Genomic DNA, 27,135 nt, shown 5'->3' with positions numbered 1-27,135 from the left:
AATGCTCAACTTATATAATATTATACAGCAATTTTCATCAACTGCTGGAGGTATACATATTATTTGCCAGCAAACGCAGACAGAAAACAAACTCAAGAGGCAAATTATGTGAATAATCACTCTTTCCCGCGATTAGGTCTGGACGCTTTCCTCTGTACGATTTATCTCGGAATACACACTTAAGCACTGGCATTTCAGATGGAGATAATATACGCGTCGGTGACTTGTTAACCCTCGAGGCGATACAACTATCTACATTCCTCCGCCCACCAGCATAATTGCCGCCAAATCCTTTCATGCACATCTGTATACGAAAAGCCTGATTCAGGAGAGGTTTAGAAGTACGGGTTTGGCGTTTCGAGTCGAAAATCTTTCACCCTTGTCAGAAGTAATAGGCTTAAAGGACTCGAGGATTGGGTTTGGTAATCAGTGAAATACTTTTTGGGGAATTCGAACATCCGGGGTGCCGCGAACCAGCTTAATCTTAATGTAAAATCCGGTTGCCAAAAGAAAGAGGAAAGCGACTTTTATACCGTGTCTAAAACCTGCAAGTTGCGAAAAGATAAGAAAATTACAAATAAAGGTAAAACACAAAAGACGATACTTTATTAGTAAATATGTACAATCAATTACCACAATAATTAAACTTTAGGTATCGGTTAGAAGTTCGAACCGTGTTGCGATGTAGGAAATGCACGAAACTGATTGACCGATAGGTGCGTCATGGTGCCTCCATATTATTCCTTGTAACTTTCAAGGTGACAGAAGTATGAACTTATCTGACAATCAGGTTTCACTTGCACAGAAATACTTTGTTCTCTAAATCACGATCGTCGTTAATGCAACGTTTCATTCCGTTCGAACCGCGTTGATTTCTGCTGAAAATAAACGCTGCATTTTATTCAAGTCATTAAGAATGACTATGAGGGCGAATACGACGCAAAAAGAGGCTGACCGCATCCTGCGTATACAGTAACGACCCTGGAAACTGCGCGCTTTCTAGGGCGAATTATGTCACGAACTGACCGACAGTAAGTTACTGAAACGTTGACCACAAGCGTTGATTAACGCATTGCGGTAAACAGACGATGGTTGTAGAGTAGATGAATTAACAAGTGATTCCTTATCATGGGTAGGACAGAAGTCAGAAGCGAGGTCTCCGTCCTAAGTCGGACTCATCACGCTGCACGTAACGCATTATAAAACGGTTCGATTACCTTGGACAACAAACATCCCGTCCAACGTCCGTGCGGTTCTGAACTGTTGGGCAAGCGAGCTGTCGTAGCTTTCGAGGGTTTGCCGAACCTCTGGACTCCAGTTCCAGAATATCAGCATCTGATTCCTGGACTCGAGATCGGTCTGAAGGTACTTAAGATTCTTCGCTACCGTTGCGTCGATGCGATACACGTGACGACCATCCAGAACAACCGGAAGAGTTTCCCCGCTCAATTTGCACCTGTGTGAAAGATCGTGGATGTTGACATGAGCCGAGTTGACCACGTGGTATCACAACCATCGCTAGTCTCTCGAAACGAGATTATAAACATCGACGAGGTGAATGAACCTACGGAAACTTCACCTCCGACCTCTTGGCACCGATTCGATATCCGTACGTGAATTCAAATCGTAGTATAAATTTCGAAAAGCGCAAGCTTATATATTTGGTATTTCTATGCAAGCTCTGAAAATTGAGAGGAGATCCGATCCGGGGATAAGTCACAAGGCTATACGGAGTTCATGCTATCCAGTCGAAATGGGAACGAACTCAGTGAAATAAAATTGAAACTTGTACGACAATCGGAGAGTGGAATCTTGTTACGAAAGTCTCGAAAAGTTTCCCGTACTAATCGTTCGCGGAGGGATTGTTACTACCGTTTAGTGCAGCGAGTGTAACAGAGATTAAACATGGTGTCGCGTAAAAAATCTGTAACGAATTACAAGACATTTTCAAGTTATTCAAGGACATTAAAAATATAATATTTCCAGGGCATAAGAAAAATTCAAGGATAGTCTCCAGTACTTTTGAAGAATAAGCAAAATTGAGACCATGTGATAAGACTTGCCTGTAGATAACTTGCTCCCGCAGATATTCGGCCGCTGGAAAACTCAGGGATTGCCTCGGCGTTATTATCAGTATACTGATGCCGTCGACCGTTTCTTCCTGCACCAGAACTCCCGGACGAGCCGTAAAGTATAAGAGTAGCACGAGGTTTACCACAATTCCAATAATCATCCCGTCCTCGAGGCTCAGGAAAACACAGGAGACCAGCGTCACCGTCAATGGCATCAAATCGATCTCTGAGAACATGAGGTTTAATCCGGTTTTTCAGCGCGACAATTTCACCTGTCTAATCAGCCAACGCTGTGTTCGAAATCGCGAGTGGACTACTCGATAGCGATCAGGATTATAGAGGTCGGTCAATACCGCGTACATCGAACAATTTATTCGAAAGCTCGTTGACCCGTAATTTCCCGGTATCTAGGTACCTAATTGGTAAATGAACTGGCCGACAATTAAGGCCGACAGAGTATGGAGGACCCTTCAATAGCAGACTCAGCCACAATGGTGAAATGGAAAGGTGAACGTATGCGTTTGCGGTTGAAGTACGTTTAAAGGTTTACCTCCTTCCTCATACATCTAGGACAAATCGATTTATCGACCCGACGCCATACGCCGTTAAAAAGCCGACGTTCCTCGTAAAAAATACATTTGATCGTCAATTTTTTGTGTAATGGTGTATACATAAAAGGTATACACAATTGATCAACGAGACGATCGAACGTTGAAGGTGGACATGGAACACTTTTTACGGAAGTATCGATCGATGGCGAAGCAAAGGATCAGGAATCCGCGGGTACCTAGTCGAACAAACGTGCAAGCTTCGAACTCACTCTTAGTCCTCCAGAGTACCCTGAACGTCTCGAAATCCAGCATGTAGTACATGGCGACGATGATGACCGCAGCGAGGCTGGACTTTGGAATGAACTCGAAGGTCGAAGTGAGGACTCCACAGGCCAGTAGGATCAGGGCGCCGGTGACGACGCCCCCCATTTGCGTTTGGACTCCTGACGCATTGTTGACAGCCGTCCGAGTGAAGCTTCCGGTAACCGGCATGGAGCGAAAAAAGCTGCCGAGGATGTTGCAGACTCCAAGAGCGGTCATTTCCTGGGTGGCATCCAAGGGACGTCCCTTGGCTGGGAAGCGAGTGTAAATATCAATTGTGAATTGTTGAAGAAATGTAAACCGTCGCTTATCTTATTCAAGCTTTGATCAACTCACCGAAGGTCTTCGCGATTGCGATGTTCTCGAGTACGGCTATGAGCGGTAGGGAGATCAGGCTGCTCCCAAATCCCTTGACGATTGTTGGGAAATCGCTCGTCTGATTGTTGTAGGTGATCGAGAAGGGGGGTGGAACAAAGGGTGGAAGGCCCTCGGTAATTTTTCCGGTAAGTTTAAACGGCTGGAGGTCATTGAGGTAGAGAAGGTAGGCGACTAGGGTGGCGAGAATAACGACAACGGCATTCCGCGCCAAGCAGATGACCCACATAGTCTTCCTCCAAAAGTTTCCACTACGATTTCCGGGAAGGTTCTGCCGCGCAAAAAAATTCCGGGGTGTTAATTTGAGATAATGGGAATCAAATCCTTGGACTACTATGGACGCGGCTGCGCAAAAAATACTGTGTATTAGCAATTGGTCCGTCGTTTTTACACCCCGTCGACGCCACCTGTTGGATCCTGAAACTAGGCCGTTGTACGGACGGCGTTAGGAAAGCGCTGGAAATTTATGACCGATTTTTTCGACCCGCGCCACCCTCGTTTAATTGGTTTCGGGTCGTCGCTGTGGCGGAGCCTGTTTCTTGCTCCAGTCGTGAAAAGTAAAAAAGAAAAAAGAAAAGAAACCATCACGGGAGACACGGTAGAAAGAATGTACGTGATCAACGAGAAAAGCGCTCGCGATCTAACAAAGAAGGTACGCTGCAAGGTCGACCTCTCCGATTTAATTTCTTCTGTAATATGTTACGGTAGACTAAATACTAAGCGATACGTCTTTTCTCTTTTCATCTGCCATTAAACACTTTAAGGGGGTGAAACCACCCTCCAAAGTAAGGCGTGTCATGGGGCGTTTGGGGCAGTTTTTTTTTTTTCAATTGAGAAAATCACACTTTTCACTTCTCGTTATGAGAAAACTTTCCCATTTGGATTGGTTAAGAAATAATTATGTTCCTGTGGGTGAAACTGCCAAATCATCCCTTGACATGCCTTACTTTGTAGGGTGGTTTTCACCCCCTTAAAGCGTTCAATGCCGGATGAAAAAAAAATACGCGTCGCTTAGTTTTCAGTCTTTTATAACGTATTACAAAAGAAATCAAGTCGGAGATATTGACCTGCGATACCTTCCGCTTAAGACGTGGCAAACGGTAAGGAAGGGACAACCCTTCAGCTGTCTCACCTTGAGTCCGACAAGCAGGAGGATCGATACAACGCCCAGCAAAGTATCCCAGAGACTGGTATCCGTGATGTTCTCAAATACCCCGACAATCGATTCGACGAATCCACTTCCGCTCACCGTTATTCCCAACAATGATTTCAGCTGGGAAGACCCGATTGTTACGGCTGCGGCGTTTGTGAAGCCGGATATAACCGGCATGCTTATGAAATCCACCAAAAAACCCATGTGGAGAATACCAAGTAGGAATATCATGCAGCCGGACAAGAAGCACATAAGTACCTGTTTAAAATTTGCGTAAATTCACGGTTAAGGGGATGTTGTAGTCGGTCCTTACCGACCGAGTAAAGTGTCACTTGTTTTCTGACAATTGTCACTGACAATTAACGAAACAAGTGACATTCGTCGCCGTCGATAACCACTGACTATGAGACCACGTAGAGTGAAACAAACTTTCCCACATCATACTCACAGCACCGTCTGCTCCATACTTCGTGACACTCGATTGAACCATAAGAGCCATGATAGCCGTTGGTCCTATGGTGATGTCCTTGCTGCCGCCGAGTATCAGATAGACGAAACAGCCCATAAAACCGCTGTAAAGTCCGTACTGAAATCGAAACGAATAACAAGTCGTCATTTCTGGACGCATGATTACGGGGTGTACTGATTTTTAGGATTTTTTTAATAAGAAAATGAAAACGTTTGGGGCAATTTCAGTTTGAGGGCTTTGGTATTCATAGTTTTAAGAACATCGTTCAATTTTTACATTGAATTTAATAACAAAATGGCGGCATGGCGCATACAAGTAGCGAAGCTTGAAGGAGCTTTTTGGAAATGATCGATGTCGGGTTAAGTAATTCACTCTTTCTAACCTGAGCGGGTAGTCCGGCAACAACTGCATAAGCTATTCCCTGAGGAATCGCAGTTAGTCCCACGGTGAGACCGGCCATTGCATCCTGGAATAGTTTATTCCACGTGTAGAGTGGCAGCCATGCGACGATCGGTATCCTGCGCCGAAGCAATTCCTTCGGGTCACATTTCTGAGACGCCATTTCCCTGCCTGAAAAAAAAAAATCGGTTTGCAGCATGTATCAATAATCAAGAATCAAGATTAAGATTTGTCGTTGTATTTAGAAGGTTATATGCGGTGCGCGTGAATAATTTGATTGAATACACAAAGCACTTTCGAGATTAGAGAAAGAAATCTGAACTCCGTTATCGCCTTTAATAACCAATTATCTCTTCATCCGAATTTATTTTAAAGGACCCTTGTTTTGTATCTATGTAATTTTATCAATCTGGTAGAGCTTCCGAGATCGCTTCAACGATACAACATCGGATTGTGATCAAACACGAGTTATAACTGGAGCTTTTCCACCGTGGCGGTATCGTAAATTGATAAAGGACAGTTTCCTAGGTGTTGTGTATTATAAAACTTTACTAAATCAACACGATAACATACAATAATTAAGAATTATCGTCGTCGTCGCTTGATTAAAAATTTTATTAATCAATGCTGATCTATTAAAAACAGCGAATACGTGTATTCCGATTACCTGAATGAAATCAAGTGTACTTACTTAAACTTAAACGCATTTTCTCCCACCAATTACGGTGTAAATAATCGTGTGACGTTGATTTTCAGTCGATCACAAAACCGTAAACTATTACTCCCAATGCTCACAAATCTGACTTTATAAATCTTCCGGATAGCCTGACTATTTTTTTCACAGAAATTATAACTGACGAACGAACTACGAGACTACATAACTATACACACATATGTAACGACACTTGTAACCTTCCAGCCGAATTCACGCATCGTCAAGCAAAACATATAGTACTTAAAAAACACACATAAGAAACGAAAAAATTAAGAAACAATTTAGCACCGGATTTTATTTTATTTTTTTTTTTATTCAACTAACCTTCGAAATTAAACTTGTACATACGATATTATTACACGATTGTTATTCATACTTGTGCGAAATTCGGTTGACTAAGCGGAGAATAAAAAAAAAAAACAAAAAAAAAACAGCAGTCTTATATCTTTATCGGCAGTCGTCCGTCCACTCTGGAAGACTAAACAATTTCTCAAACGTAGATTTTAATCAAACAGCAGCTGTAACGCAGATCTTTCAAGTCCGTAACGTTTATTCGCGTTACGATAGAGAAAAGAAAGCAGTCAGACCAGTTTCTACGACTGAAAACCGCGGGAGTTTCGAATTGCGGATATCTTCGGGATTCGAAATTTGAATACCGCGGGTTTTAGCTGCTCATCCGTAAGTCGGAAAAATCGAAATACTACGCTGTATTTTATTTTTCTTTACCTTTCTCGCCGACGGACGCGACAACTTTCCGCATATTCATGGGTCTCTTGGCGTATAAGTCTTGAAAGTCCGATCACGAGGCGAGATTAATTACGCAGAAAAAACCGGCAGCTCTTCGGCAGCAACGCACCGTGTGAATTCACTTGGACTATTGACAGTACGATTCCTCGTCTACAAAGAACAAAGATTTGACCCACGAAGCTCAAGTGTCGAAATAGCAGTGGCGTCGCTATCGCTGGGACTTTGCAGGTTTTTACTGATAAAGAAAGTCTGGTAAATACTGTTAATTGTATCTATCAAAAACAGCGAAACACTGCGGGATGCGGAGAAACTGGAAGGCTTTATAAGTAATGGTAAAATTTACGCTGACAATTAACTTCCCAAACTTACACAGTTTCGCAGCTTGATGATTTTCCCCCGTCTTCTCGCTCTTCGTCGGCCATACGATTCCAGCATTGAATTCCTCCATTATTTCCCTATCAGTTCCTGCAGCGCGGTGTGAAATCGAGAAGTAAAAAAAAAAAAAAAATTAATTTTCTTGTTTTCCTGTCCCTACTACGCAGACTTTTTAACCAGCGTTTCACCGCAATTTTTGATTCATTCGTTATTGATTGAATTGTCTGCTTTATATCAGTTTCCTCGCGGTTTGGGTAGAACTTCAATACGACTATAATCAACCGATAATCAACGCCATGACTTGGGGCTAACTTTATATATGCGATTAGAAACGAAAATACGTTCAGACGGAATACCGAAGGAGAGGGAGAAGGAAGAACAGAAACAAAACTTGTCGATAAGGAGAGGGCGCCGAAATTTTTTGTGACGTGGTTGACTGAACTAGAGATAAACTTAGATTACATACAGCCGGTTTATTTTATTACATTATTATACTCTGCAAAGACTCGAGCGGGCCGCAGTCGAGTTATCATTCTCATTGAGGAACGTACATTGTATACATACATGTGGGTGTTAACATTCGACAACAAAAAAAAAAAAAAACGAAATAATCAAAAAAAAATGAAGACGGAGGATAATCTGTACGAAATTGACCTACTGCGCGTTTTTATAGAGGGATTAATAAATACAACGTTCGCATGATTTTAAAAGTCGTGTTTTTTGATACTCGGATTACACACCGGTTAAAAACAAAAATTATTATTCAACGTTATTTATGCGAAATTTAGTTCACTTGCAATTACCGTGCGGTGAGTTTTGACGTTTAGAATTGAAATTAATGTGTCAAATAATTAGAACGTCATAAATCACTGCAATGTGGATTCTCAATCTCGAGATTATAATTAATTCATTCTACGCAATAGGCTGTAATTATTTCCTAAAACGGAGTGAGTACGGTAATAATTGTCAGATACTGGTACACGTATAACAATATCGACGATATTCTGCACCGAGAGTAAACGTCGAGGTGTCGAAGAAGAGAAATTAACAATTGTTGTTACTGAAAACACGCCGCGCATTGACTACGTCAATTTCCTTTCTGTTTTTTTTTTTTTTTTTCTTTTCTTTCATCACACTTTTGCTTTTCCTATCGTTATCAACGTAGGCGGTTTTTTTCTGTCCGTATTTAATACTCACGAGTGGGAACTGCATAGTAGGACATAGTTTACCGGGACTTATATTCCGTAGCACTAACTCGTGCAGCACACGACGGTTAAAACGCATTAAAAGCATACACTGCAAAATTCCTCGTCTCCTCCAGCCAAATAATATTATATTATATTATATTATATAATCATAGGAATAGCGATCGCTATTCTTTACATGTATAAATGGATTTTATTATCAAGGTCGTGTTTTTCGCGTTTCAGGTGTGTTGCGATACGACGATCACTTTTCAAATATTTGTAATTTAAACAGATGCCGATGCCGAATGTTGCATCGATCCGCGATCATCCGTTTTTGCGCGCAAGAAAGCTGACGAGACACTGATACAAGTATGTTTCTATCCACTCTCGTGAATTGTTGAATTTTACTTGAAATATCCAGCAGCTAAAGAAGATATCGACGTGGTTATATATACGGGGCACGGTATATTATAATATAGGATTCACGTTGGCTGGATACGCCGTGAATTGTCATTATACGGACTGGCAATAGTGCAAATTATGAGAAATGATCACGTTGCGTAATTTTAATGCCGTGTACTTATTGTACATATTGCAAGTTAGTATGTGTCGTACATTATTTCACTTACCATCCGCGGAAACGAAACGTTGTAATTTACTCGAGATACATTATACAAGGTTTGCTTTGCACGAATCACTCACGCCGGAAGTAGTATTAATTTATAACCGGAAACCTTTCCCTCTCTCTTCTCCGGTGTAATATTTGAAAGAGTAAAACGAAAGAAAATAAAAAAAGAATTGACACGATTCGATTACAGGCGATAAAAGAAAAAATGAAATCATTGATATCTCTACAAGTTTATTTCTTTCAACCTCACGAGAATTAGATAATTGTTACATGTTCAATGTATTGTACAGACATTTAAGTTGAAATTTCATCCAGTTGTATACAGGATAAAATGAAAACTCGAAACTGTAATGAAACTGACAAATTGATCGATAATTTTTCATCAAAGAAAAATGTTGTTTCTTTTTTTCTATTTCTGAGACGTATTAATTTTATAACAGTTTAGAAAACTGGTTACAGTTTAACAACACACTGTTTTAATATCGATAAGCGATCGATATTAATATAATTCTGAACACTTACTCGTGTGTAATTAGGTGTGTAAGACGAGAACGCTCTGCTGATATGTTACGATCATAGTACGACACTTCGATTGACGTTCGGCAGAGTGCAGTCATGAGAACGGATTATAAACATGCAACAAACAAGAGTCTGTAAAGCTGATAATGATTTTTTATGCTCGCTCTAACGTCTCTACGTCTATAACCACAGATTATATTATTATACGTACGGATCTGTATAATACCTTATCTCATCCCAAACGTGACACCGCTGCGTCACGCTATACTTGGCTCTTAACCCTGATGCAACAGTTATACTCGTTTCGAGAAAATAAAAAAAAATTGGAACGAGGACTGTTCACTCGGTGGAAATGAGGCATGGTCCGTTTCTGAATATAGGTAGTAGATCTGATTGACCGATTCCTCTCATAGAAAGTCTCGAAACAGTATAACGAGTAGGCACGAGTCGATCGGTATTACTCCAAGTCCACTTTTCACGGACGGAACATTTCGCATCTCGGGTCTGCAAAACTGCTCACCGCTCTATTCCAAACAGCTGGAATATCCTTTCTTCGATTCCATTCTACTTCAGGTTGATATTCGCAAAGTACGAACAAAGCGATCCATTCGAGCGTTGCATAAAGGCATGTATACATATATATATATTTACAACTTGTCGTTGTACAGTCCTTGAGCACCGCTTCGGACACCGAGGGCTATTATTATAAACCTCTCGCGGTGTAAAATCCTGCTGAGAATCAACGACCATACATCAAATGGAGCCTCAGCAGCAGCTAATGAACGTTCGCCTGAAATATAAGGTCAGATTTCCGATAGATCCCTACGGTAAATCCTGTTCCATTCTACACACCGTGTGTTCAATATTATGCACACTCGAGGCTAATCAGCGCCTAGATCAAGGCGCACGTAATACTGGTCTAGAACCAGAAGCAACTTATCAATATTCATCGCTGTTGGAGTCCCTGCGATTTCCTTTGGACAAAGAACGGATCGAAGGATAGCGCACAACGATGTGGATATCGGTATTCAGTCGTCTGATATATTTCTTTTCATCGATCAATAAAATCAACTTGGCCTGGCAGTCACGTTTGCAATATCAAAGTTACGTAGCGAATCGCGTGTACGTTAAACTTATTTACGTATAGATCGATCTATGATAATTTGATCGGGAAATGTGCAGAGAGTTCCACTCCACGAGTACAATTTTATACAACCGCATAGATTGACGAGACCTAAGGATCGATGGATCCTTGGGTACAATAACGGCGAGGGTCGGTCGTCACTCATCCTGATCCTGCGGAATCGAGTCGTGACGTATAGAGTTTTACGACACTTGATGGAATGATAAGAATGCAATGTCAACGGTGCAGGAGATAAATATTTATTCGATTGTGGTCGACGAAGCGTTTACTTCACAGGTGTGGGTACCCGACTCCTATGCAGCTAGCGATAGCTTCGAATAACCCAACAGCGATATCTTATTGGTCTATTTACCGCGGTGTATCTACCTACGTTGGGTTACAATAGAATGCCTCCATCCATGGAGAACGCGGATGGAAAGCCACGGCTCCTGCAGAGATTGTTGTGTAGTATTGTTATACCTACACACCTATTCAGTACTACCGAGTTATTAATTGTGGACAGTATCGCTACTGGTCAATGTCACGGCTGTCTCTCTCCTCGGTTTCTCGTTTTTGATCGATCATAAGAAAAGGGGAGGAAGTAGAGAGGAGGAGTAGAAGAAAAATTAGAGGGATAAACGAATCCGACAATCGGCAGATGATATATTTGATAAGCAGCCGGCTCCTGGAATATCATGTGTATAAACAGCTCGAGTTTGGCTTTGGTAAGTGTAATAAATACCCACAAGTTAGGTATTATCACCGATCAATAAGAATTTTAAGTATCGTTTACAGATGTCAAATTTTCATTTCTTACACGTAACTGATAAAGAAAAAAATATTTTTATTAAATTAGGTTTGCTTTTGTAAAAATTAGAACCATATTTAGGATTTTAAGAAAAATTATCTATTTTCTCAAACATTTATTGTAAATAGCAACTAAACAAATTTCAGTTTTGAATTTAAATCACTTTTATTCAAAAATAATAATTAATCACGTGTTAATATTTGAATATATAAATTTTCATTCTACGAATCGAATGATAACCAAAATCTTCGTTTATTACTTGTAAAGTTTGCTTTTGTCTTTTTTATGTTAATAAATAGGTATTGAAGTTTTTGGTTCATAGCTAACAAAGATAAAAGCAAACTTTATGACTAATAAATGAAGATTTTGGGTATTATTCGATGTAAAGAATCAAAATTTATTTATTTATTTATAAACTCGAAAAATAATTTGTTTTTTGTTGCCCCGTGTTATACGTGACGTTAGAATTCTTCCGCGTAACAAATCATCAGCGCAAATGTATGATGTAATGTATAACAAATTATTACAAAAAGAGCCAGAGAGCTGAGCTCCTTTACCGATCCCGGATCTTCAACTGACCTGCTGAATTAAATCGTTCGCATGTATATCGCAATAATCGTTAACTCGTTATTCCCTGAAGCACTCCGGGCTAAACCCGGTCATTTGAATGCTTAATCTCTTCGTATATTATACCTTATACAGACAAATTATTCGAGTATCTACTCGACCGTTAATATTATTCTAACTTATTCATTCGGTTCTTTAAAACCCTCTTTTGTCTCCGTCCGGGGGTAGAACGATTTATACCAGAAACGGATTGTCGCGACTTGAGAAAGCGGCATAAATTTGAATTGAAAAATAAACAAATGAACGAAAGAATCCCCACCATAACAATTATCCGTATCCTAGGTATATTACGTGTCGCGTACAATGTAAAGTTGAAAAATTACCAAAATATATTCGGAACTAGATGCGCAAAAATTGAGTTTGACCAGCGTTCCGATCCTAGGGGAATTTTGGGGGAAAAAGAATGTTAAAAAAGTCATTCGCAGTCGGTAGGACTCGAACCTACGCTCCCAGAGGGAATCTGATTTCTAGTCAGACGCCTTAACCACTCGGCCACGACTGCTGATTGAACGTTGTTTATTTATCAAGTTACTTATTCAAACAAATTGCAAAACAAATGACTAGCTTGACGATAATAAATTTCTTCACCTCTCATCTTTGCCACGCAATTTCTAACGCGTTCGAGCGATACCTCGAGCAGGTTAACAAAATATATATCATTCACACGTGACTCAACGTGTCACAATTACAAGATAATATTTACATGCAACCGTCGTATCTCAACATTGTTATTGCTATAAATTAAATCATACGGAGCATGTACTCACGGAGCAATGGCGAAGGTTCCCCATCATTTTCTAATCGTACATCCGAAGACGGCATGTTGTTACGGAAATCGATAGACAGTACGGAGCGAGCGAAGTAATTTTTGTTGTTGTTGTTGTTGTTATTATTACTATTACTATTACTAATATTATTATCATGCGAAAACTGATCAGCACCGCAGGTGTAAACGAGCAGCCGACGACGGGTACATTGTACTCTAGACTCTCGGATGCATCTGTTGGTATATGCTATACGTATATTCGCCTTGCAATGAATACAATGCAATATTTAGTTCATTGCCAGTTCTTATCTGACCCCCGCGATGTGATGATCAGAATTCACGAGGTGGGGAACAAAGCAATGAACTGATATGCAGAGTGATTAATCAACCCACGCGTGGATGCGCGGATCTTCATTACCGACGGTGCAGTCATAGATCGCTGCAGCGAAAGTTCAAATTCGAATTTTCACGAACGATACCTTATTCGGGGGTTTTAGATAATCCAGGAATTCAAAATGGCGGATCGAGGGAACTCGAAATTGATTAAATTTGAGGAAGAATTGTAGCATTTCCGTTTGGATGCAGCGAAAATTTCGTTTAATCGATATCATCGGACATTTATACCCATTGTGCACGTTGTAAAGTCATCGGCAATAAATCATAAGTTGATCTGACCGAAGTCTCCGCAAAGGTGACTCGATCGTAATCCGTTTAATCGCAAGGTATTACGCGATGCTCAACGGTTGAATTAACGCGAAATAATAGGTATACATATATATGTAGCTGTACAGAATTCTCAATTCGCAACGCTTCGTTGGTTAGCTTACGTATAGGTATGTATACGTGTATATCGCAATGTCGATTAACAGCCGTATATGCTATGTATACAGAAGTTTGCAGCTCCGCAGCCGAGTTTAGGCAACGATTATGTAACCCATCCAGGCCCAATGTATTACCAAATTACCGTGTGATACGAATTACAATTATACGAATACATATGAAATACCGCGTGGAGTACACTCACTGTTACATTTTCCATTTACTCACGTTTACCCCGCGAAACAATTCGCGAACGTAACCTGTAAGTAGTGTAGCATATGTACAACGGTGTTACATTTTATTAGAAAGTCGCGTGACACGCACGGATATTCTCAACAGATGACTGTGTTATACATGAGTCGCGTTAAACTGGAACGATACTGCGACACGTTATCGAAGCATGTCAAAACTGCATGAGCAACTGCAATATCCTTGGGGCAAGAAAATCTGTGTAATCCTGCGCGAACATGACATTGTTATGGAAGTTGGACCGAGCTCCATTTCAAACAACTTTCAAACCCGCTACCCGCCGAGTAGAACAAAAACGTCGATGAGAAGAAAAAAACCGTTGAAAAAATACTCAGTCAAAAAGACTGCCGAAACCCGGGATTGAACCGGGGACATTTAGATCTTCAGTCTAACGCTCTCCCAACTGAGCTATTTCGGCGGATAAGGAGAGATCTGGTCAAATTGCTGGAAAATCTTGCATCCCGGAATTGCGTAACTCGATTAATTTAAATCGCAATAAAACCGTCGAGCTTTGATAAAAGTTGCACTTTCAATAATGTATGATTATTATGTTTTGTATTGGACTTGGTTACTGTAAATAATCGCGGAAGTCGATGATGATGATGCGTAACTGAGCGAAATGAGCAATGACTTCAATCAGGTATCACGATACGGTAAACACTGCGTTTCACGGATACGCTTTGTACTCGCATTGATAATAAGTTGAATTAATATGAGTCGAAATAAGGGTTATTTATCGGAAATACACAGCGATGAAACGAGTGATGCGACGCCTGATTCTCGGCGTAATCGGCAATCGGATTGTTTCCAAGTAATTTAGGTTGCTAATCGCAAGGCGCAAAAGCTCAGCGATGAGCATCTTGTATTATAATTACGAATGCGTAAGCGGTTCAACTGTTTCACGATCAGTGGTTCTCAACTCCGTGATTACCGACACCTCACGTCGTTTGAGTACCCGTGTCTCGACTTTGTAATCATGAGATACCTGATCCGAGAAATCGTTGATAGAAAACAGCACGAATTCATTGTCGAGTAATTTGTGTGTTATAAGCAAAGAATGAGAACCGAACGAAAGCATTGACGAGAGAATGTAAGGAATCTCTTGCAACACGGCAAATCGTACGGCACGCAGCTGAAAATATGTGCTTACAGGTATGTAGTATATTACACGGAGATTAGGCACGTACGAGCGATTACAAGAAATGCTTACGATGACGAAAAATGAACAGTCGAATAACACCGAGGAGAAACAATGCGCGAGAGATCCTTCTCGCTTGGAATGAAATTTGATTGTAAACTGTTTTAAAAAAACTGGGATAAACCGCAACTTCGCGGTATGCGACTTCAGAGCATTAATAGACGAACTGAAGAAAATAAGTGAAAAAAAAAACGTACGACGAGGATGGGATTCGAACCCACGCGTGCAGAGCACATTGGATTAGCAGTCCAACGCCTTAACCACTCGGCCACCTCGTCCGATGATACATACATCTTTGCCAAATTATCTGATGGGTGACCGACGACGATGTTTCGTTGTTTCGTTTGAAATTTGAACGCGACACGTGAACAAGGTAACGGCCTCGAACTTGCGCAACGAGAAAATTACTGCATCGCATTGTGCGCTATCAGTTCCGTCTCGCTGACTAACAACAACTGAAATTCTTCCGCATAATAGGATCGCATGCCAACGACGACGTCGGCGCAGCATCTGTTACACAGCTTCGATTACTTGCTGTTCTTGTCGAAATTAATCTTTCGCTGAATTATGGAAAATAGAAAACCGACTCCCTGCATGTGCGCATAACAATCAGAAATTGGCACTGCATACCTACGTACATTGCTGGGTAAAAAATACTTGGATAAATTTTTCATTTCAAATGAAAAATGTAAAATGCCTACAAAAACGTAATTAAAATCGGTAAATGTAAATAGTTACTTTGAAAAATTTTTAAATTTTAAATGCAAAGTGACATTTGCATTTTAAATGCTCATTTTAAACAAAACCGTTTCAAATATTACCCAGCAATGTCTATACGTAATCGCTGAAACGGTTATAATACAGGTTCCTGCATCTATTTTATACGAGACTTGAGCATCCGTCAACGTAACAAGCCAGTTCCAAATCATCGCGTTTAACCGTTACATCGACGATGGACGCAGGTAATCAATTAGGTAGCAATTATCTATGCTGCACCGCAAGGCTTGTACAACGTGTATATAAATGAATACGGAATATACCGCTATATACAAAACCGTAATTAGATGTGCATTTCAGCTCAACACTCTGTATAGTATCGGTGTGATGTTGTATTAGACAGGGTTGCAAAGTTTCACCGAGAAACAGTTCAACGAACAACTTTATTTCGTCAAAATTTTCATCGATAATACCGTTTTTCGATCGAAATATTTCGAAATATTGACGTGATAGAAACAAAAAAAAAAACACCAAATAACTCATTCTCTTACACTTTCAGGTTTTCCAGGACCTGAAACCTAGTTTTCTCCAGAAATTTTCCCAGTTCTAGTAAAGTTACTAAAACCTAAATCGTTCAGCTTGTTAACTCCGTATTCGGTTCAAATTCAATTCGAATTGAAGAAAAATATTACATACAAGAACGTCAGTTTAAGCCAAATTTGTTTCCTCGACGAAAGAAAAGTAAACTCGTTACCTCAAAAAATCATTTCAAATTCCCATGATAGAAAACTGGTGTTTTAAAATTTTTTCCATGACTAAATTAAAAATCCCTAGACAATTCCAGCTTTTTCAGGCTTACCAGATGTATGGCCACCCTGTATCTAGACCGTCTATGTAAGGCATGATATATCATATTTACATACGTAAATATTTACGTACATACTTCCTGTCCTCGTGGTCTTGAACTTGATTCAATCCCCTCTGCAGTCGCGCTGCGAACTCATCGGCCTGAAATACCATCCGCGTATGCCGTGTTTTTTTCTGCGATGCTCGCTCGTTTCTTTAGTTTGAAATTTTTCCCGCCACATTTTATACTCGTATAAATCAAGCTGCTGCGATTGATCAGCGACAGAATCGCTAACGAGGTAAACGACGAACAATGCGGTAAATAAACAGTTATCAGCGACAGTATAGAACATTAGTCTATAGGCATAACGATGATAATAACACGATACGATAGAATTGGTAATCGCGGGTGTAAGGCAAACACACCGCTTGTATAATTCTCTCTTCTATATTGCGTCATTCTTTCACTTGTGGATTAAAGAGTCCGGCTTATGTATTCAAACTTTCACAAGCACGCGAATATACGTCGGTATGTTTAATGTTATACCTACATGTTTATAATATAGCTCGTGAACCGGTTCACAAGGATGATTAAGGCGCTGCAATGTACGTAATTCGCGCATTCCAGCGTATTATGTGCACACACATTATCTTGCAAGCTCTTCGCTTTTCCCCATGTTTCGATTGAATAACGATATCATACGAGTATAATGGTTTATGGGTATAATGTGCGTACAAAGAATTGCAGAAACGCTGCTGAATCCACAATTTTTAAAAGACTAATGCAACATACATCATAATACATATTTCACATATTCGCATTCCGTTATACAATTCATTGTAGAGCGTATAATTCTAAGGTGTCTTGCGATCAAGCGTTGCGTTTATTTTTATATAGCCATATGCCTTTGTTTTCTCATCGTCAGCTGTATAATGTCTGTATAAACATTATTTACAAGTATTATAGGAGGTCTTTGTATTCGTATATAAATAATATAAATAACCGAATGCTTCGACGTATACAATACTTTTTCAATACGCATTAATTGTACAGTTTGAACACAGCGTATAACAAATGCTAGTACGGTATTTCTGAATCTTAAATAACGAAGGTATGTTACGATTGTAAACAAACTGTAAATACCGTGCTGTTCTCGTTTATTATTTTTTCTTTCTTCGTGACTTTTTCTAACAAATAAAACTCCGGCAGGCATGGATATGTCCGTCGCATAAATATTCTTTCACGGTAAATGATGTACCTACTTTTCTCTTTTACATTCACCGATAGTGTTCGAAAATATATGACGTACAATTTTCGCTGTACAAAAGAATTACGTATACACGTATGTCCGTCGATGCTCGTGTGCAAAAAAATATTCTCGTTACATAAGACGTGAGTGTACCATAGAAATTTCGTGAATATTCAATGCCAACTTACAAATAAATATAAACGTTGAAAGGTGTCTCGTGCTTAGTACTGTAATGGTACATTATCTACCTATTCGCATGAATATGCATCTCCTATCGCGTACGTACAGAATACATAAAAAAGACTGAAAGATTTCCGGCAGTTATTACATAAAGAATGAGAAATTGCAAATACACGTGCGTTTTATGCTGTAACCGCAGGATTACATAAGACATTTGTATTTTATTATATTAAGTGGTAGACAAAATACGCACGTTTATAACATGTGTAACAAGTATGAATGCTTTTTTTGTAATTTTCTATTTCAAATAAAACACAACATTTTTTTTCCGTACCTATCCGCAATCAGTAAACGCGATGGAATTTGAAATAACGCGTGGATCGTACACGGAAAAAAAAATTCAGCTCGTGGAACTAAATATTAGATAGTTACTTGTAAACAGTTCGTCGAACTAAACGTTCTGTTATTGGAAGAGCACTGCATGGTTCGTATAACTGACTGTTAGTCAGCTGTCATAGCTGTACGTTGTTCAGCTCTCTCAGCTAAACAGCTTCGTTCGAAGAGCTAGACCAGAATTTTTCGGCTCCGCTCACAGCGCTTATTATTAAATAGTACAATTATATTGCTATTAGTATTATTTTTCATCATTATTATCATTATTTATTCGGTGTCATTTACATATTTGAATGGACTATTTAAACAATTCTCTATCAACTGTATTTAAATCATACTCATGAAATTTGAAGGTTATGAAATATGTCAACGCACCAGAGCACAGCGCAACTTACAGCTCTTAGAGCAAAACCATTCAGCTGTGAGAGCTGAACAACTTGCAGCTATCACTATCACTGACTCATATATAGTTGCTGTAACTACAAGATAGACCGTAGAGTGCGTATAGTTACTGGAGCTGTAGAATACAGCTCGCCGAACAGAATTTTTTTTTCCGTGTATAAAGACTCATTTTACTCATGCTAATAATTCTTTACAAAGACGTTTCTTTTTCCGTCAAATTATTGTTAGCAAATTTCCGTACGTCAGGGATGTAATAAGCAATTTCTCAGCACGTATAACAATAATCATAATAATAATAATATTAATAATAATAATTCAAACCCTGATCGTATCATCGCGATATCGGGATTGTTTGATTTGTATGTAGATAATGTATAATATGAACGTCAAGGGAATGATGATAACATCTGGAATGATCGGCGATTCCGATTCATCCCGATAATTAATCTTTATTTCGATACCGTAGTCTTACAATTAATTGATGACGAAGACGATGCGACGGCAATGAAAACGATTTCAAAATAATTCAGAATGTTTCCCAAACCAAGAAGGCGCCGTGGCTTAGTTGGTTAAAGCGCCTGTCTAGTAAACAGGAGATCGGGGGTTCGAATCCCCCCGGGGCCTCGTGGTTCGATTATTTTTTCAATCCGCGATTGTTTTTTTTTTTTTTCTACCGTACGTATGTTCAACATTTTGTCGATTAAAATTTTCATCCATCAATTTGTACACACGCTTCGAAAAATATCAGAATGATACAAAAGATGTGTATATCAATTGTTTCAGATCGATATGACGAATGAATTCAAACCCAGTCGATTTGTACAGTAATATTCATCAACGCCTTAACCATCCGGCTAACTTGTTTTCGACTCGAAACAAAATGCGAGTTCGATTCTATACAAATTATGTGACGATGACTCCCATTCTCTCACGTCAGCCGTGCATCGACAGTCATTGTCACAAAATACGTATAGAATCGAACTTGCATTTTGTTTCGGACCGAAAACAAGTTAGTCGGAAGGTTAAGGTGTTAATGAATATTACTGTACAGAAAAAGCATCTGAAATTTCAATTTTACGATACGACGATTGTCCTTTTTTTAATTTCATTTGGGGGGGGGGGGGGGGGGGTTATCAGTAAAAATCTAGAATTTCGACCAGATTCGGCAATAGCTTCGTCCGCCATTTTGAATTTATAGTTTAAGTCAGTAAATATCAAGTCGAAGACAAAACATTGTCATTACCAAAGTTATACAGAATTAGATATCCTGCACAAGTTCGGTTATTTTTAGTAAAAAATTGAAAATTGCCGGGTTATCTGAGAAAAATTAACTCTCATTAATTTCAAGATGGCTGTCAAAGCTTTAGTTTTAGACTACCGATACGAACCCCCCTCACAACGTTTAAAAAAAGTGAATAATGGTATCAAAAAATCGACATTTCAAATCTACATTCCGCACTGAGAAAAATTTCATTTGTCACAGTAACTAGAAAAATTCAGTAAAACAGGTATCGTTAAAAAAAACTGTTGGAATATTGTTGGAATTACGAAAAACGAGGTACGCCTAACCATTTTACGCTACTGTCGATCCTTTTCTGGTTATTTCAACGCAAAATCAGTTTCTGAGGTTTACTCTACTTTTTTAGTTAAACAAGGCTTTAACGTCAATTTATCGTCGCACGAGCATTAAATTTTCGCCACAGTTGCAAGAAAATATAGCAAAATCGATCGTAATGATAAAGAATAGCAACGGATACTAGAGTTTCCGGTAACGGCTAGAAAACTAATTTTCATTTTCTACCTCGAACTATATTTTTCGATTGTGGTAAAAAATGAAAATATTTAAGGACCGAGCGGTAACCGGAACTAAAAATTTCTCTCGGTGCGACTGGATTACATATTTATGCCCTGTAACATCGGCCGTCGAAACGACGCGACATGTTATATCACGTGTACCTACGTGTATGTAATAGCTGTATAGAGACGAAAATTGTTGTTTATCTACATCAGCAGATCATTCCATACCCTGTACATGATTATACTTATACACGCAGACCCGTTTCAAATCAATTTCAATTGATTATTGCACCCTGTCACATTTCACAAGCTGATAATTAGCTGGGATAGTACCTACGAGATGAGCCTGAGACTCGGTATGTGAACATACTTACACGCATGGTGATGCATGCGATGCATACACGTACAGGTATATAACCTATTCCAGCTGATATTGTAGTTGCATGACCGTGGATCGCGTTACAACCTTGGCGAATTCAACGCAATTCCTGAGAGTGCCGGCGCATGGCGGCCGGTCATTCTTAATTGGTTCGTAGTAGGTAAGCCGGGTGCATTTCCTCCAACGACGACAGCAAAAATATACGACATAGTTCTTTACTTTGCGTTGTAAAAGAAATTCACGTGTTAAAGGATGTGAAGAAAAATCCCATCTCGGTAGGTATTATTTATCACCGTTCAACTTTCTTTCTCATACATATATGTTAGGGTCGTTCACTTTTTGACTTTTTTTTAATCTGGGCCAGTAGAATAATTTGTAACAAAATACGGTAAAAAAGAAATTGTCGTAAAACCTGGAGGAGGTGGAAAAATATTTAGAGGTCGCTACCAATTATTGTAATATTTTTTATTTATTTTTATGTGTATACCTTACGGACTTATATATATGCATATATATTAGTTTATTTATGTTTTTTTTTTTTTTCTTTTGTATCGTGGTCCAATTAATCGTTCACCAATCAACGGCAAACTGGTTCCTAACAATTCCGCAGTTGGCCGTCCTCGTCTTTTATCCGAAAGATTAATCGTCTCGGAGAAATTTGGATAACAGTTTTTTTTCACCGAAACAGGATTATCGCATCAACTTTAATGTCCCTATTTCGTTTTCGGTACTGATTGTTTTTGAACAATGATTAACTGGATCACGATACGAATGAAATGAACTAACATGACGTGTAGACATAAAAATAAATAAAAATTAATACAATAATTGGAAGCGACTTTTAAATATTTTCCTACCTCCCCCAGGTTTTACGACAATTACTTTTCCTCAGTATTTGTCGCAAATTTTGCGAATGGAACCTCAAAAAAATTAAAAAATGAACCACCCTGATGGAGATACACATGTATCTATATATATACATAATATATATATATATATACATACTATTCCAACCCTGTTATACGGTTCTTAATGGTCTGCACAAATGCATCACAAGCAACCATGCAACAGGTATACCGCATACATGTCTACGTATGTAAATAATGTCGGTAACCGGAAATGGCTATTTATGCATACACATTCCCATCAATGCTCTCCGGATTTAATCTCGACAAATCAGGTGTGTGTGTGTGTGTTTGTGTATGTATACGGATATACTGCAGGTACATAAAGAATAAATTATTATGTAATACAACCGCTTCTGCGGCCGATTAACGTTGTCTAATAATAAAAATAATAATTCAACTTCCACGGGAAGTTCCTTGAGAGATCCAGGGGGCGATAAAAGAATAGGGAGAATAAAAAATATAAATACGAATACACGCAGAGGCTCGATATTTCGTTTTATCTCCGATGCAAACCGTGTACCTGTTACAGGTATAATCACTTTTTGATCAACGGTCCGCAAGTATTATATACGTATAATACATATATTGCGGAAGTATAGCTGTATATAAAAGTTTGCACAAATCCTCGTGCGGATTCTCTGCAAACATTGTGTAAATATGTATGTAATACACATGCCTTGGTTAGTAAATGAAAAGTAAAAAAAGTTTATGTACAGCGTGTGTTTATTCGTAACAGTAGACTGGTATCAAAAATAGGAGAATTTAAAACCAGTTTATCAAACACGCGATAGAACTAACCGAATATCATCCGAGATGATTAATTGAATACGCGATAATTATGTGTGAGCGCCTGGGGCGAAATAAAATTGAGAAGAAGAGAACGATGAGAAATGAATTTAACGCTTTATTGTTATTATATATAGGCGATCATGAAACCACAACGTATAAAGTGCGACAGACTAGAACTGGACATTCTTCAAGGATGAATGGTCCCCACAGTCCGAATCAGAAGTTGTAGGAGAAGGGAAAAAAAACGTTGTAAAAAAAAAAAAAATCTCCAGCAATGCTAATTGCGCTCATGATTTTCTAGGCGAATGAAACAACATTATCATATCTACTATAATGTAATACAAATGGACGTAAGAATCGGATTCTGATATTTGTTGGGCTCATTTTTGCACTGAAACAACAGAGTCTAATCAATTGTTCGAACATTCGAGAGGCAAAATCTTAATGTTCAGATCACACGAATCTCACCTCGTGTTGTACAAATTTGCTCAAATCCATCTCTACTTCACGGTGATATACCTATGTTGTTTCATTCGTGTTCCCCATAATCGGGAAAATAACACCGGTGAAAATTACTTAAACGGGTTTTCCTACTTTCCTAGCTTTCGATTCGTACCCACTGTTTATTATAGGTAGTTATTTTTCTATTGCTCGGCAGCTTTTCCTTACAATGTTAAAAATTTCTCTACGAAACTTCCCACACTGTATCGAAAGTTTCATTCGTAAATCAAAAGTTAGCTCTACATTCAATTTATAAGTACAGTAAATTTACTACACAATTTAGTAAATTCAAATTGCTTTATTCTGTTTTACATTATAAATTTTAATAAAGTTTAATGTAAATACATAATAATTTACGTAGACTGAGAGAATTTTTTAGTTCCGGTTACCGCTCGGTCCTTAACTATTTTCATTTTTTACCACGATCAAAGAATATAATTGTAGGTAGAAAATGAAAATTAGTTTTCTAGCTGTTACCGGAAAGTCTAGTATCCGTTGCTATTCTTTCTCATTACGATCGCTGTTGCTATATTTCTTTCAACTGTTGCGAAAATTTAACGCTCGTGCAACGATAAATTGACGTTAAAGCCTTGTTTAACTAAAAACGTAGAGTAAACCTCAGAAACTGATTTCGCGTTGCAATAACCAAAAAAGGATCGACAATGGCGCAAAATGGTTAGGCGTGCCTCGTTTTTCGTAATTCCAACAATATTCAAACAGTTTTTTTAACGATACCCGTTTTACTAAATTTTTCTCAGTGTAGCCACACCGGTTTTTTAAATTTGACTACGGACTTTTGTACAGTAAATTTACAATAATAATTAATGATTACGGAATACGTGGACAATTAACGACAAGTCTATCAGACCGCTGGTCTTAGTCGTCGTAGGTATCGCGACGACGAGCACGTGGCTGTGTATTGAGAGTAACGCGCATGCGCGTTGGATCGTTGGATCGTTGGATTGGGTTTAGTGACAGGTAAATTTTCACCTGTCACCCCTGCCAGTTCTCAGTTGCAGTCGGCGCCTCGATTCGGTCTGTAACAGCGGTATATTAGCGTTGGACTCCGGCTGGAAATCCGATTTCGAAGCAACGAATTCGATCGATAATTATATCTTTGAAAAAATACAATCATCTCCTTAAATCCGTGTAACAGTGTGGGGAATAATTTTGAATCTCGACTATATAAGGTATAACGATACGTGAATTATAAATATTAATTTTTGTATAACAACCGATTGTTTGATCAAGTGCGCTGCAGAGATGTAACGGTGTTTAATTAAATTCTACCGTACACTTAAGCTACGGTGTTATTTTTTTTTCCCTCCCCCCCCAATTTTTATTTCCGCTCAAACATATCGGATAATTATACAAACCCTAATCGATATCTAAAATATACCTGCATAAATATCACATGTTAATGTGAATAACACAGTGACGTCGTATTACGTTTTTGGGGTGTTTAAAGAATAAGGTTTGTGTGCCTCTTCCTAACAGATACGGAACAAATCTTATCACATACCCGATCGTAACTAACAACAAATCGAATCTGGTGTGCAGTGTAAAGTTATTAAGGCGTGCATGGTAACACTATAATGTAAATAAAATTTAGCGAATAATCGATGCGGGAATAATCTTCGGATATAATCAGGTATGTATTAAATTGCGTTAAATTGAAAAAAAAAAAACAAAATTGCATCAAATCGATCGCTAAGATCTCGTCTGCGCAGTGCAGATATCGTTTTAAAAATTATTACAGCGAGTCGATTTACAGCTGTGCCGATCGACACGTGGCACCGATCGAAGATCGATCAAACAAACCGATCGGCTGTATCTGCTTCAGCGACGGTTTTGTAAGCGAATTAATCACTGGCATGGGAATGCGTTTGTAGTTTGAAACAGCAGCGTTTAAAACGTTAAAATCGAAACGAACACTCTTTCCCACAGCAATAATGGTACCTGCGGACAGCGGTTCGAAAATTTAGGATGAAAACACCCGCAGGGTTCGGCTCAAATATCTGATTCTTAGAAATGAAAATTTTCGTTTCCTAACTATTTACGACGAACCTTTAATAGGAAGGCTGTCGTGACGTCAGCAGAGGGATCGTCTTGCCCGCAGGAATTCGAGCTCGGGATGTTTTCTCCGGACGATAGACGTATAGATAAAAGTTCTAGAAACGTCGGGTGCGACGGAATCCACAACGAGATTATAACTACCGGACGAACTTGAAACACGAAAGATTTTCAGCGTTGAGAAACTCGGAATCGAGTGAATTTTTTTATTTTAATAGAGTGTGAAAAACTGAAATACGAAGCGTAGCCGTAATTTCACCCGTTTAATTCTATCCTATAGAGAAAGCACGGGCGTCGTTTAGAAATATGTACATACCTACGTATTTACCATATACGTAGAATGTTGGCCTGACTGACTTACTGACTCGGGGAAACTTTCGAAGCACATGCCGCACGTGCAAATCTGCATCTTCTATTCCGTCGGCTATTCGACAAACTCGCGGCTCGTTTTCCAACCTGAATCCGATTCGCGCCTCGTTAGAGAGAGATAGGCGAGGATATTTATTATTTATTCCTTTACCTTATACAACTTTACGCCTCGATTGATTCGAGTTATTTCAACTGTAATATCGCCTTTATTTCAAGAGCCGTTGCCGAACGTTGTCGAGATTAATATTATACGCAATGTTGGAGAACTTTAATTAACTAAACGTAATTAGTCATGTTTCATCAGGTCCACTTTATGTTTCTGTTGATAAATGTGACGCCAATTTCTGTAATTTTAACATTCAATTTATAATCGCTGCCATTTTTTTTTTTTTTTTTTTCTTCCCTCTTCTTCACTCGGCGGTACACTGAAAAATGTTTAATTAAATTCAAAAATTTTCGTCTATCCGCTGGAACATTTTTATATTTTTTTTATTCAACCGTGTGTAAACGTTACATTATATCGCATCGCGAATATTATATACGAATTGTTTTACTACATGTATTCACGCGAACGTGTGTATAACTAATTGTGATTGTGACGCGGTAAGACGAAACTCTGAATATCTCCGAGCTTGTTGTTCGTAGAACTTTTTCACCAACACTGAAAGCCGAGAACGAAGAGGCGACTGAATTCCACGGATTATTTCACCCATATCGATATTTAATTATAGCCGTAGGATCGTCTCGAGATCGAAATACTATAAAGGTAATTTTTCTTCAGATTGATGTAAGTAGTGTTCGAATATCGGAAGGACTCGAGCTTTGCGCGTGTTCTTTTTTCTTCTCTTATCTTAATTACGGTCGTTGTATACTTGTATGTACTCTGTTTCGAAGAATAATAATTAGCACCGTTCACCGTCATGATTGCCATTTCGGTCTGTATTACCTTGCGCCTTGTAATCCCGCAGAATTATCCGCAAATTGCGATCGTACGACGGAGATAAGCACGCTGTTAACTTTGGCAATATAAATGTATATACATATGTATATGTATAGACATCGTCGTTTCTTTCGATTGATAATTTTTACCAATACGTTTCTCAACAGCACAGACGAGTTTTAATGCTAATTGTCTTATGTGCCAATACCACGCTTGTACCGATTCAAATACGCGTCTCAATAACGCGATTGAGTAGAATAAAACCGAGGGTTTAATTATTGAGTAAATATATAATATGGTAAAAGTTATTCCATCGGTATGGAAATAAAACGTGCGACGGTATGTGAAGATTCCAAGATTTGATAATAGTGCAAATTTTATTCCATAATGTCAAATCTGGCGAAACGAATGATTTCTTCATTCGAGATAAATGATTTTCCTGCAGTTTCACTGGATTTTCAACTCAGTTAGTATTTCTTTTCTTTTCATT

The 27,135-nt window shown here is 38.8% G+C and overlaps 2 protein-coding genes and 4 non-coding genes across 20 annotated transcripts in view; 2 read left to right on the top strand and 4 right to left on the bottom strand.

Annotated features, from left to right (window-relative positions):
• Positions 1–584: 584 nt before the first annotated feature.
• On the bottom strand, positions 585–15,306 carry LOC124298950 (sodium-independent sulfate anion transporter-like). Of its 13 annotated transcripts, none has more exons than XM_046751675.1 (10): positions 15,299–15,306; positions 7,172–7,267; positions 5,324–5,511; positions 4,921–5,058; positions 4,452–4,730; positions 3,281–3,590; positions 2,893–3,195; positions 2,064–2,298; positions 1,218–1,456; positions 585–878 (listed from the first exon to the last, which is right to left on the bottom strand). In XM_046751675.1, exons 2-10 carry the CDS (start codon positions 7,248–7,250, stop codon positions 850–852), a joined length of 1,800 nt encoding a protein of 599 aa, XP_046607631.1. In that variant the 5' UTR covers positions 7,251–7,267; positions 15,299–15,306; the 3' UTR covers positions 585–849. The 13 variants fall into 13 exon arrangements, with proteins under 13 accessions (XP_046607631.1, XP_046607626.1, XP_046607627.1 ...); XM_046751670.1 differs by lacking the exon at positions 15,299–15,306 and adding an exon at positions 12,837–13,071; XM_046751671.1 differs by lacking the exon at positions 15,299–15,306 and adding an exon at positions 12,837–13,068 and having other exon boundaries at positions 585–875.
• Positions 11,133–27,135, top strand: part of LOC124298949 (sodium-independent sulfate anion transporter-like) — a 23,773-nt gene continuing 7,770 nt past the window's right edge. The window contains exon 1 of one of the 3 annotated variants that reach the window (XM_046751669.1): positions 11,133–11,359. The gene's annotated coding sequence lies outside the window, so the exon portion shown is untranslated. Of the gene's footprint in view, positions 11,360–24,268; positions 24,915–27,135 lie in introns of those variants that run through there. The other 2 variants (XM_046751668.1, XM_046751667.1) reach the window with 2 other exon arrangements.
• On the bottom strand, positions 12,490–12,571 carry Trnas-aga (transfer RNA serine (anticodon AGA)). The gene has a single exon. It is a non-coding gene; the product is annotated as a tRNA-Ser (tRNA).
• On the bottom strand, positions 14,249–14,321 carry Trnaf-gaa (transfer RNA phenylalanine (anticodon GAA)). Its single transcript has one exon. It is a non-coding gene; the product is annotated as a tRNA-Phe (tRNA).
• Trnas-gcu (transfer RNA serine (anticodon GCU)) lies at positions 15,298–15,379 on the bottom strand. The gene has a single exon. It is a non-coding gene; the product is annotated as a tRNA-Ser (tRNA).
• On the top strand, positions 19,440–19,513 carry Trnat-agu (transfer RNA threonine (anticodon AGU)). The gene has a single exon. It is a non-coding gene; the product is annotated as a tRNA-Thr (tRNA).

Source organism: Neodiprion virginianus, chromosome 2 (genome assembly GCF_021901495.1).
Source record: "Neodiprion virginianus isolate iyNeoVirg1 chromosome 2, iyNeoVirg1.1, whole genome shotgun sequence".
Lineage (NCBI taxonomy): Eukaryota > Metazoa > Arthropoda > Insecta > Hymenoptera > Diprionidae > Neodiprion > Neodiprion virginianus.
This window is presented reverse-complemented; position numbering and strand designations above follow the sequence as displayed.

Coding starts and splice junctions, on each gene's coding strand:
- LOC124298950 (XM_046751670.1), bottom strand. CDS start 12,891: ATGCCGTCTTCGGATGTACGATTAGAAAATGATGGGGAACCTTCGCCA. Junction 4,731..4,920: donor AGTATGGAGCAGACGGTGCT/GTGAGTATGATG, acceptor AATTTTAAACAG/GTACTTATGTGCTTCTTGTC. Junction 3,196..3,280: donor CGCAATCGCGAAGACCTTCG/GTGAGTTGATCA, acceptor CTCGCTTCCCAG/CCAAGGGACGTCCCTTGGAT.